At 37.4% G+C, this 13,208-nt stretch overlaps 1 protein-coding gene across 1 annotated transcript in view; it reads right to left on the reverse strand.

Annotated features, from left to right (window-relative positions):
- Positions 1 to 4,611, reverse strand: part of LOC122986421 — a gene marked incomplete at its 3' end in the record, with an annotated part of 73,110 nt that extends 68,499 nt beyond the window's left edge. Inside the window, exon 1 of the mRNA XM_044357686.1 lies at positions 3,989 to 4,611. Within this exon, the coding sequence (XP_044213621.1) occupies positions 3,989 to 4,037 (49 nt within the window). The remainder of the gene's footprint in view (positions 1 to 3,988) is intronic.
- Positions 4,612 to 13,208: the final 8,597 nt, after the last annotated feature.

Consider the following 13,208-nt stretch of genomic DNA (forward strand, 5'->3'; position numbering starts at 1 on the left):
ACACCGACCCATCTGTGTCTCTCTATGACACATTGTGTCTTTTTATTTGCCTCCCCTCCTGTCTGACTTTGCTATTCAGTCATCATTTTGATGTGAGCCTTTGTCATATTCTTTTTTGGTTGTAAATATGTGTGCAGCTACGTAGAATACAGCAATATTTCCCCTTTCATGGCCTCACCGTCTTGTCCCTGGAGTCTGTAAATCTAAGTGGCCTGATTCCCAACATTGTGGCTCAGAGTTAAACAAGGAATAAAAATACCTTTGTTTCTATTAATTACTGCTCTGTCTCTCCCTTCTCTCTCGCAGTATGTCTCAAACCTCTAATAAGATTGCAGCCTATTGGTTTTGAACCATAATATTAATTAAAGGTTTCCTTATGAATCTGAATTCTACTAATATTAAGCAATTATTTCTAACTATTCATGTGCCGGATTAATAATGATCCTCTTTTACACCTTGCATTGAGCCCTTCTTGACACCTGACATTTACACCTGGACTGTTCAGGAGAGATTACAACAACCTTGCAGAAAGACCTCGACAAACCAACTACAAAATACTACAACAGTACAAAATGTATCTTTGCTTTTGCTCCACAATATAGCCATTCCTCTCACTCATCACAAATGTTACTATGATCAACTATCCTCTTCTAAAGAAATATATAACATCCTGTAGATTGCCAGCCTTGTGTTCATTCATACTGTATAGTCCAAGACAGCCTGATCAATATTTGTAAAAAATGAGCTGCTGTTACCGCGAGTCAGAAACCACAGAACTTAGAGCGCATTACGGCATCAAAATTTACAATCATTCACTGACATCAACACAAACAAGCATGAGGATACCTGTTTCATTTTTAACATTGAAAGTATTGACACAAATACACTACAAATAATAGATAATTACACCTACAGAAGCCGCCAGCTGTTATCTTTCTCTAATTTAATGATTCATTATGTGGCTGCTTCAAGTATTGTTTCCTGATGACATTATTGACTCGGGTTTAGTAATTATAAAATAAATTAAATAATTATAAAATTAACAAAAACCAACACACATTGCCCACACACAGAAAAACAGAACAAACACATACTGTATGAGGAGACAGCCACTCACAGCTGCTGGCAGTCTTCAGCTAGCCTAAATTGAATGCCTTTGAACGATGGGAGGAAAGAGGAGAAAACAGCCGGGCATGCACGGGGAAAACATACAAACTCCACACAAACACCTTAATGCGATGGTGCTAGCCGTACTGCCCAATCTACAGTATACAGAGATGCCTCAGACAACTGATCCTGCTGAATAAACAGCAAGCATTTTGGAAATCAAGGTTTCAATGCACATGATATCTAATATCTATAAGTTCCGCTCAGGCATATTGATTATTTTCTGCTCTTTATTTATCACCTCCTATCTAAGTACAATTTGAGTAGGAGTTGAAACTATCTGTAGTTTCTGAGCCAACAGGTGGCACAAGATGATGATTTTAACTCTCTGGTTCAAATGTACACAATCTCAATCTCAGGAATTCTGGAAAAAGGGTCACATCAGATTTTACTGATACCTTCCTGTTCAGCTCTCATAAGAATGCTGAGGTTGGTTCACACAGGTGTCTTTATGAACCTGCAGATTTTTACTTTCATAGGCTCTGGGGTGAAGAGAGGATTTATCACTTGTGTTTTTTAAGGTTTTGGTAATTATATTTTCCCTAAAATTAATCTTGAAACATATTGTCTTTGCCACAAAATGTGTTAAATGAATTTCTATGTTGTCCTGACTATGTGTGGTAATTCAACATGGCAATTAAAGCTGGAGGGAGGGCTGTAAAGTCTTTGTAATGAATACAAGCTATTGATTTGATTCATCTTGACTCAGTAGACAGCCTATGAGCAGAAAACACCATCTGTTTCAGTTGGGGGTGTAAGTGGTAGAATAGGCTATAGCCTTACAGTACATTAAAGAAGTTGAAGCATCTTTAATGCTGGATGTCACTTACAGTAAGCTGTTTGTCAGAGTTACTGATTTATACTTTACTGACAAGTGAAAACAGTCACTTTGTTTATGTTCCTCGCAATTAGTGTTTGTTTTGTGCCATCATTGAGTCAGTTTCATGGAAACTCTCTAGTGAAGTTTTTTGGTGTTTTAATGTGGGTCAGTTGTAATTCATAGAGATATCAGCATCAGCACTTGCAGTTATTACTAAGCACTTCATACTATTTGTCCTCTGTATTTTATTGAGCTGTGCTGTATGTGACTGCTGTATTTTTAATGGCTCACTGGACATGAATTTAGTTACTGAATTGAAAACTGAACTGAAGAAGCTCTGTGAAGAGATTTTTCCTGGAATTTCAACCATTAATTAATTAATTAGCAGCAGCACTGTCCTTACTGATGTTCTTTATTCTGTTTTTAATTTTTAAAAATTAGAAGTTGGTTCAGTTGTATTTATAAAAACTTTTAGATACTGTATGTATATTCAAAATATAAGTGTCGAGCTTCAGTATCGCCGGGTTCAGTTGTTATATCACCTTTCCTTCAATGCCTTTTGACTTGCACACCTCTCTCTCACACATTCCCTCTCACTTCCAGATGCACAAACATTAACACAGACACTCACACTCTCACTGTCTGTCTCTCTATCTGACACATACTTACAAACACACATACAGGCCTGTCATGCAATCAGTCATGCAATCATGAAATCACTTCTAGTTGCAGATGGTGACTCATCTTTTGTCCCTGGTGAAACCATATCTGGCAACGAGGTTGTAAGACATTTTGAGTGGGGGGACTATGCAGTGTGCCACTATGCAGGGCACCTATCACCACATGGGAATCTCCTCACTAAACAGCATGCTTTACAGCTGGTAAAAACAAAGATATTAACTGCCCATAAAGCTTGACAGTGGTGCATAAAAAATGAAATGTTTTATTCCCTTGCCAGCAATATCACACCATTATCAGCATGCTGCTAAAATGTGAGAAAAGAAAAGAGTTTAGAGAGACATTTACAGAGGTAAAAGTAGTGTTTTTACTATAACAAAAGATTCTGAGCAGAGCTTTGCACTGGTATTTCACTTATTTTACATTTGCACTCACATTGGAGATCTTTTTTTAATATTTAATTTGATAGACTGATGAATCTGACAGGTAAAGCAGTGCAGATGATGGTCACATTGTACAAACAGCATGTCAATCATTAAAATGGTGCTTAACTTACTCCATGTGGGTGTGGTGGACACAGACAAGTCCTGTTGGTGTTTATTTAACAATGCATAATAAGACACAGGCTGCGTCATGTCGACAGACAGTCAGAAGAAAACCTCGTTCAGCATCAGGTGTTAGTCAGTGACCTCGACCTCAGTTCAAAGATTGGGAGTAAAAATACCCTGTATGGCGCTGACACAGGGATCAGAAGCTATTTACTCCATCATTACTTATCCTGATGGAAGGGTTCGTGTCATTACACACACCGTCTGCTCTCTAATTCTCCCCTCCGACCACAATGTAGGACACACATCCGTGGCGACTCAATTACACACAACAATACAAACACACGCACCTCAAACACGGCAGGCTGCTCATTAGTATGACCGAGAATGGATGACCTTGTGCGTTTCTGCTCAGGCCACCGCGTGCGGAAACGACCGTGGATGCGAACATCCACAGAGGCTCCAGATCGAGCACAACAAGTGCTCAAGTGGCTGTCTCGCTGACACTCACTACATTGCCACCTTGGGTGTATGCAACATCCCTTCTCGCTGCCATGCAGGGCTTTTCTGTGCGTTTTGGTGAAAGGCAGACAGGCAATAACAGAATCACCAGAGCAGTTACCATCAGCTTGTTGGAATGACCCCCAGCATCATTACTTGACATCAACATGAGACACACTCAAGGGCATCTGGCAAACCAACGCGAGAGCTTTGAACTATAAAGGGAGCCTGGATTAAAATTATCCACCGATGGCCGCTGAAATCTTTTGCTCACCTTTGCTGTTATCTTCTTCTCTGTTGAGATGCATGACTCTTCTTAGCATGTACTCATTTAGGCTGTCTTGTTCTTGTAGCAAAGCTGTGCCCTTTTCCAAAGAGTTCCTAAGCTAAACTCTTACTCCACTGTCAGATCTGTGGTCCTCTCCCCGCTTATTGTCTTGTTCGGCTGGCACGCATGGACGCGCCTGCACTTGTGCGTCCTCCTCCCCTTGTTGTGCTGGAGCAGGTAGTCTAGGTGATGTTTGGAGTGTATGGGTGTCTTCTGGCTCTCTCTCTCTCACTTTCTGCCTCCGCCTCTCTTCGTCTCTTTTTCTCAGCCCAGAGTCGCTCAAAGGGATGGTCGCAGCGAAGGTTTTAGGGAGGAGACGGGAGGCAGACGGGCGGGGTGACGTGAAATAAGTCGGTAGGAGGTCGTCTACTCATAGCTGAGGCGAGGAATCCGTGCGCCCTCGCTATTGACCATTTCATCAGAGGATCCCGTCCTCATCACAGCCACACCGACACATTTTGCGCACACTTTCACTTCGAAACTACACATTGATGAGCAGCTCATGACGTCATTTTAACGTTTTAAAATTAGGATATTCATGTGAATAATTAGTATTGGTAAATAGGACATTAACGCTCATAGCCTATTTCCAACCAAATGGACGACTATGGTCATGAAACGCTGCTTTTAGGCTTGTTGCAGCCACCTTTAAAAAAAAAAAAAATAGTGGTAATTATGACAGGCGATAGGTATCTGTCGCTGCTCAATGAGAAGAAAGGAGCGCAGGTGATAATAGACGCATGGAAGAATTGCTGATAATTTCACGAGCAGTGACATCAATGATTATTTTTCACAATCAGTCCTGATCATCAGTCATCTTTTTGACTGTGGCTTTGCTGGGGAATCAATAGTCAGTTGTGTTCTCTGCTCGGACATCCCTTTTACGCACAACCTGGTGAAGTTTTATCTTCTACCTCTCGCTCAGGTGCCTCTATCTCGCTATTCATTAGTGTCAGTCTCATGAGCAGGTTGTGTGCTTTCATTATGATCATCATGCCATCACAGCCAGTAGGCCTATACAGTCAATAAGGCACATTTACTCGCTGTTCACGTTCGCCCGGAGCTGTATGTGTAACACGGCTCACTGGCGGTCTCTAGTGTTACACATAAATCAGTGGCAGTCGTGTTGACTGAGAGCATTCCTCCCATCCATTATTATAAGATATTCTTAAAGGCAGGATGTCTTCTACTTCACTGGAAAGTCCATTCTCTGTGTATGTGCACTGGAGGTTTCAAGTTTCTACATCACACTTGTGAAAGTTGTGTACTGGGCCAAGATTGGCTCCAAACTAGGTGTGATGTCACGAATCCTGCTCGTAAGTACACACCTCGAAGTCAGATTTTCCGTGAGCACAGAAAAACTTTCCACTTTCAGCAGATGAATGTGAAAACAGCCTTCTTGTGTCAAACTCTGAAAATACATCATTCTGCACAGTGAAGCTCAAACATCCAACTGTAGGAACAAGAAGAAAAACATATTTTTGAATGGAGGGGGACAAGAATAGATAAGATAAGATAAACCAGGGTCAAAGTGAGTGGTATTTTAACAATTAAAAGCTGTTAACATATGAGTGTTTTTATTTAATCACCTTTATTTTAGCATTTATTTTTCCTAAATCAATATAAAAAGAGCATGTAACACTTCCATAGCAGTGAAGCAACAGGACGATAATGTAACACTCATGCAAAAATGATTTGAGAAAATGAAGTACTAAAAATACTCACTTCCAAAGTCTTGTATATTCAAAGTCAGGTAACTCTTGTGTGTAATTTAATGGGTACAAGGAACAAGTTGAAGATTATTATGGTCAGCTGATAACTGAGATGATTAAGTTGCAACCAAATCTTCACTTATTTGTGACCTCTGTCTACTCTCTACCCAACAATTGCATGTCTGATTCCCCATCGTCTATTGCTATTCCTGTGGTTTCTTCCTTTTGTCCAATTAAAATGTTATTTTCAAGAGTACTTCTTCGTCCAAATCAAGTGTCTAAGGATAGAGAGTGTCATATCTGATAAAAATTTATAAAGTACTTTGAGGCAAATTTGTGATGCAATGATTTATAAATAAAACTGATGTGACTTGACTTGTTTTATCTGTCTGCCATTAACTGCAGTGTAAATAACTTGCTAAATAAGATCTGGAATATGACACAGCTCACAGCACATAACTTTGATTATGCATTTTTTTAAATCTATAGCCTGCTTTGTACGTCTCAATCTCTCCAACGCCTGGAGTTTTTTGCTACCTGATGTCATAAACCGACAATTTTAACTGACTAACAAATTTAATAGTAAAATATGACTTCAAGGATAGACCACGTTTTTCATTTTGCCATATTCCTTTCTTGGATTCTTGTACTTGCTTGCTTACTTAAATAGCTCAGTACCAGCTCAGCGCTCTGCTGTAGTGAATCTCAGTTACACATTTGTTCCTTTGTTCTACCACTCAGATTTCTGTCTGACACCTCTCTCGTGAAAATGCCTCTGACATCTTGAGCAATTATTGTGCACACGTGCAAAGCAGATAGTCTTCCAGTGAAGCCTATCCTGGTTCTTCTCTTCGACAGACGTGGAATCTTTTAAATCTATCGCATATGCAGTGTTTTCATTCTTGAGAAATTACGCTTTCTCTGTGTATCAGACATTAGACACAAAGAGCTTTTCCTGTTTCAAACTTCTCATTGCATCAGCTCTCTTTCTCAACCCCCAGCCTCCCACCCTCATTTTTCCCTCACACTATCTTTCTGATGAATATTTATTAGCCTGTCACAGTGTATTCTCTGAACTCAAAACAACACATTCATCAACACTACTCGAGCCATGCTTTAATCCTCCAGGGGTTCTTAGTGACATTGGGTAATTTCTTCACAAAGATTTATTCACAGTACCAGTCTTTGGGATGTTGTTTTTATATGGAACTATAAAAGGTTTACAAGCACTCACAGGTTCCAGGTAATTTTAGAGCTATTATATCACAATCAGCATCATTGTTGTTATGAGCATTACAGCCACACCGATGCACAGAAGCCTTGGGGGATACTCTACTCTATTGTTACTGCATATTTACAGGCCTCAAATGTGCATAAATCAAATGACACAAGTTTGAGTTACACAACAAATGGGTGGGACAACAAATATGAGAATATATATATCAGAGTGGAATAAACATGAATTTAAGAGTTCAGTGTCGAACAAATACAGGAAGTGATGTTTGTTCAGTATTTGCACACCTCTAAACCCCTTACAGACATAGCTGAACATGGTGTCACTCACAGCCTTATGTACCATCATCTTCTGAATGCACAAGTGGAGGAAATCTGAAGTGCCCAAACTATTCTCGTCCATTTCTACAGGTGTTTCTTCAAGACTGTCACCGCATCTTCCTTCAGTATCCTAATTGGCAGCATTTCTCCCCTTCTTCTTGGAGGGTCAGTGTTTATTCCATTGATGAACTGCACATTTTCAGAGCAAGAAAAATGATATGGAAGACAACCTACGTATATCCGTCTCACACAGAAAACCACTTTCGTTATATTGTGTGGAAGTCTATTAGCAGGTGTTGAGATGTTGAGAGACCCATGTAGAAAGCATCACAGTAGCGCTCCTCTTTGGATTACAAGTTTTTGCTTGTTTGATGTTTTGTTGCTTTTTCAGAGAAATCTGACAAGTGGGGCTGCAACTAATTAACAATTAATTTTATTATCTATTAATCTGTTGATTATTTTCTAGATTAATCAGTTGGTTATTTGGTCCATAAAATGTCAGAAAATGGTGAAAAATGTTGATCACTGTTTCCCAGAGCCCAAGGTGACGTCTTTAAATGTCTTGTTCTGTCTACAACAGTCCAAAACCCAAAGATATTCAGTTTACGGTCATTGAAGACTAAAGAAACCAGAAAATATTCACATTTGAGAGGCTGGAATCAGAGAATTAAAAAATGATTCAAAATGCTTAATCAATTATATTAAAAAAAAAATTGGCAATTAATTTAATAGTTGGCAACTAATCTATTTTTTTTCTGACAAGACAGCACAATCCAATTCAGTTCTCTCTTCCAAGAGGGAGATGATCTATTTCAGCCTCTAGCGTCTCATCAATGAGGAAGGAAAGATGTGACAGTTGACAAACACTAGGTATATCATGAATATTGGGGTGTTAAGAGTTTATAAAGCAACATTTTGAATTAAACGTAGCACACAAAAATATAAGTTCAGTGAAATGTGACCTTGCGGTGAAGTGTTTGTTGCAAGTAAATGAGTGCCATAAGTGTGTAAAAATGTATTAAATACTATCAAATATATTTACCCCAAGGCCTTTTGGAATCTGTGATGTTCCACAAAACCTTTTCAAAATGTGTGACATGTATGATATATTATCTAAAATGTCTACAATTACAGAGGAAATTAACACTACTCTCCACTGTTCCACTGCAGAGCTGTACAGAACAATAATAATTTGCAAAAGTATATCTGCAAGCAAGGTTTAAAATCTCCCTTCTAGCATTAAATAGTCTTGGTGATCCAGCTCACCAAAATGTATTGTCACAAGGGAAACTGTGGGATCTGTAATGAATACTAACCTGCAATGAAGTAGAGTGAAAGTAAAACCATGCAAATCAAGAGGCATTGCAACTATTAAGTTTCAAATGACAACTATGAGAAAGATTGTTCTCTGATGAAAAGAAAATCACTGTTAAAAGCGTAGGAACCTGGTACAACATCAGACACACAAAGAGCAGATTCAGGCAGGTGTGATAAGAGGCTTAGAGAGTACAGACAGGTCAGTGTTGTCAGTCAAGTTGCAGTTTCGGTAGGAATGTTGAATAACAGATAACAATGTGCGCTCTGCCATGACACATCTATTTGATGTTGCTAGGTCAAACATGCATGGACACACAAATAGACACAGACCACTGAAGCTTCTGTAAAAGAAAAATGTGCAGAAACATATAATGATATCAGTGTATTTATAGACTTTCTGAAAAATACCATTATATAATACATACTGTATACTATATTGAACATTATTTTGTAGGTATATAATATATACTACTAATATACTGTTGTAGAATTTCCAAGATGTTTTTAAGAGGATCTGATTCATACAATTAACAGCATGACTACTGTATATTCATTTTTCAGTGAAAGTCCCCTTATTTGCATTTAAATAAGCATTTATAAGCTGTATACAAAATCTAATTAATGGTTACATTATAATGTAGTTATAAGCAGATATAATGCCATTTCTGAATGTGTTTTACTGTCTTGTCATTCATTATCTGTTTACACACCAGCCTCCGCTTACGGGTGCCCACAGGAGGAGTGTTAGCTGTTGACAATACATTATTAAACACTAATACTTGCTTACAACTATATTAGACTGGGATATAAACCATTTATTAAATGTTTGCGTACTGCTTATAAATGCTAAATAGGGGGATTTAAAGTAAAAATGTTATATGTTGGGTATTCTGAGCATATTCTTCATCCCTGATGATTAAATCTTCCACATGTAATCCAACAGTCATGCATACTTGAAATAAGAATGTGACAAATGTTGAACTTTTGAGTCAAGGAAAAGTGGCTGATGACTTGCAAGTGGTGTTAAATCAGGTGCATACTTACCTTAGTATCACATGATCCAATGGGAACAACCAAAATCTACAATTAGTAAGTAATTAGTAAGTAACTACAATTAGTTATTACAGGATTATGAATTAATTAATGGGTCATGATTGTATAACATTTTGCTGTGATTGCTGTTTGTGTTGACAGTGGTAATTTGCATTATTTCGTATTATTAAAAATTTGCACCTTTTTACTTCTTACTTGGGTTCAACCTTAGCCAATCACAGGGGACGCATGGACCAACTCCATTTCAAAAACTATTACATTACATTTTTATTGAGATTACTTGTTCAAGTAGCAGTTTGATAACCTTACAGAAAATAATAGTAAATAAAATGTAACAGCTTTTTTGGAGCATTTGGATTTTTGTCGATGCCATTAGACATTGGAAAAAATGTATACAATAAGCATGTCTTTTCTACGGAAGCCCTGAAAGGCAAGTGAGAAAAACAATATTTCTGGAGATCCAATTTCTAAGTCTGATCTAAATTCTTTTCTCTCCTTTGTTTATGACTTAAGAACAGGTGAAAAAAAAGTTTTGCCAGGCAAAAAAGAAGTTTTGCCAGGAAGTGTTTGTTGTTGTAATACTCATTTCAGCCATAGGAGGGCATTACTAGCTAGCGAGCTAACGGCTAACGTCAGTATAGCTAATGTTAATGGCAGATTAGTGCTGATTAAAAAATTCAGTATAGAGTGTATGGAGAAATTAAAACTCACCTGGAAGAAAACATGAATGCTTTCAGTCCTATGTAGAACATGGAGTAGTGGTGGTGTAATACGAAATTAGTATTACAACAACAAACACTGATAAAAATCCTTACAAAAAAAAAAAAAAAAAGTTCCTACATGAAGTTGCCTTCATGTAGGAACAGCAACATTTAATTTGAAAAACACTCTTAAGGGAACAAATTACACAAAAATTAAATCACCACAAAAACTTGGTTCTTGAAGGAGTTGACAAGACATTGATGGTGGTGACAAATATCTGATGTGAGAAAAGAGATCTTTGACAATTTACATGCTGGACGCCATTATATGTCTTTTTCCACAGGAGCAACCACGTATTTCACACTGACACACATTTCCAACATCAGGCTGAAAACAGGAAATAGGAAACAGGAAAAAAAAACATCAAGCTGAAATGACACATTGATTGTAGGACAATGACTAAGCAACTATTTTGAAAATTGATTAATTGTTTTTAGTTACTTTTAGGCAATAATTTCAAACATTCCCTAGTTACAGCTTCTCTATTGTAAGATTTGCTGCATCTTTGTCTTTTGTGATAGCAAATTAAATATTTGGAGGTTTAGACTGTTGGTCTGACAAACAAGCAATCTGAGGACATTACCTTGGACTTTAGAAATTGCGATTGCCATGTTTCTGACATTTTATAGATCAAACAATAAATTGATTTATCGGAGAAAATAATTGGCAGATTAATAAATACTAAAAAACAATTGTTAGTTGGAGCCCTAATCTCACATGAGTAGTGCCATTAAAATGAGAAATGAAAACTAAAATGTAATTGCCTGATTTATTTTAGAGGCAACAATTATTAATGAAGCCTGGACATTTCTAAAAATTCTAGTTAAAAGCAATACCCGTAAAGCTGAATGACAACACTTACTACTTGCACTTACTTGCCCTTAGTACTGGCACTGTATGTTTATGAAAAAAGTAACCATATAAAACGTGCCTTAACAACAACAAATACAAGAAAAAATAAATAAAGAATAGGACATAAAAATTCTCATTCTTTAAAATAAACAATCACAGACAGTGCAAATTGTTAGGTGAGATAGATGAAGCGATGGAAAAATCCGCAAAAATCTCTGTTTTGAATATCCCTCACACACTGTAAGCTTGTAGGAAACATATTGAGCATATGGATGGACAATTCAGAAGTGGATCACACCTTTCAAAGTCTGCATGGAAATCGGATAACCACTAGCATCCATAGAAACAGAAAAATTGAAGACTCAAAACTTTATGTTGGAGCAAGTTACAAATATTTCCAAGCTACCTTTCAAGCTTAAAAGGTCTCTGATACCAAAACAAAGGTTTTCACAGCAGTATTCCTTTAAATTATTGTAATGTCTCTTTGTCAAAAAAAACTTAGAACTCAAGAATTCACATAAATAAACATCAAATTAAAATGCATCATTTTAATGACCAGTTACATTTGAATATCATGCCAATCACTACACATCATCAAACGTGTTTTGCTGTTAGCTAGCTAACGTTCCCTCAGTTACAGTAACACATAATGGATCGGTTTGCGAAGCATTACACTAATGGTGACTTTTGTGCAAAACTGGCCTACTTATCAGTTATATTTGACCAGTTACATCAATGCAAGACAGAGAGAGCACAGTGTTTTTGGTTTCAGACAAAACTGAGGGATTCAAGAAAAAACTTACGCTTTGGAAAGGAAGAGTCAAGGAGGGGCAATTTGACGTGTTTTCACTCCTAAGTGAAGCTTCTCCTCATGTCAACATGTTTAGTGCTATAACCCATCATTTGACTAAATTGTTACAAAAGTTTGCAGACTACTTCCCAGAGGACCCATGACATAAAAAACCTTTGGATTTTGGACCCTTTCTCTGTGGATCCTGCTTCAGGAATCATGGCTCTGTCCACTGTATTGGAAAATTAACTATTAACTATCAGCAGATAGCTGCCTGAAACTTCAACTCACACAAGTTGACCTTGCTTCATTCTGGATACTGACTTTGTTGTCTTTCACCACCACCTATTTATGTGAGTCAAGGTTTCCCATTGTCACTGTCACAAAATCAAAGGCAAGGAACAAACTGAAAGTAACTTTGAATGCCACTCTGCATGTTAGCCTCTCACCCATCCCACCACGACTTGATCTTATTATTTCTCAGAGGCAAGCCCAAGTGTCTCACTGAGGGATACACACACACACATTTTAGGTGACATTTCTAACTATTTTACCTTACCAAGCTTTGGTATGTGACGAGTTGGGAGTGAGAACATGTTGCCCTGAGAAGTGGAGTATAATTTTTTCACCCATCTTCATCCAGCAGATCAATAATTGAGTTCCTTTTTGCTTTGCTTGGTAGCATAGGCAAAATACATAACATTTCCAAATAATTTAAATTACTATTGCTATATGCCTTTACTTCTGTCATGATAATAATTTGGTACCATGCCATCTGTTCATGACGTCAAACAAAATAAGCTAGTTTACTATATTTTTTTCATTAAGCCTGAGATCTATTCTTTCAGATTTTTTCTGACTTATAAACCAATCATGATGATTTGCAGTTTTTGCTCATATTGTTTTCTTGAATTGAATTTTATTCCGAATAAATGCAAAAAGCATTGGACTTAAGTTTTGAAATCAGAGTCCTGCTAAAAAAAGCTACATCTGTATTGTTGCTAAACAAATCTCTCATTTCAGTAGCAAGTCAATATTTCTGAGAGTGGAGCTGGACTTGTGATTCTGATGCTCTACATTAGTTTCACGTTACTTTGTTTTATATGCCAACATCTCTAAATGACTT

The sequence above is a fragment of the Thunnus albacares genome, chromosome 1 (assembly GCF_914725855.1).
Source record: "Thunnus albacares chromosome 1, fThuAlb1.1, whole genome shotgun sequence".
NCBI lineage: Eukaryota > Metazoa > Chordata > Actinopteri > Scombriformes > Scombridae > Thunnus > Thunnus albacares.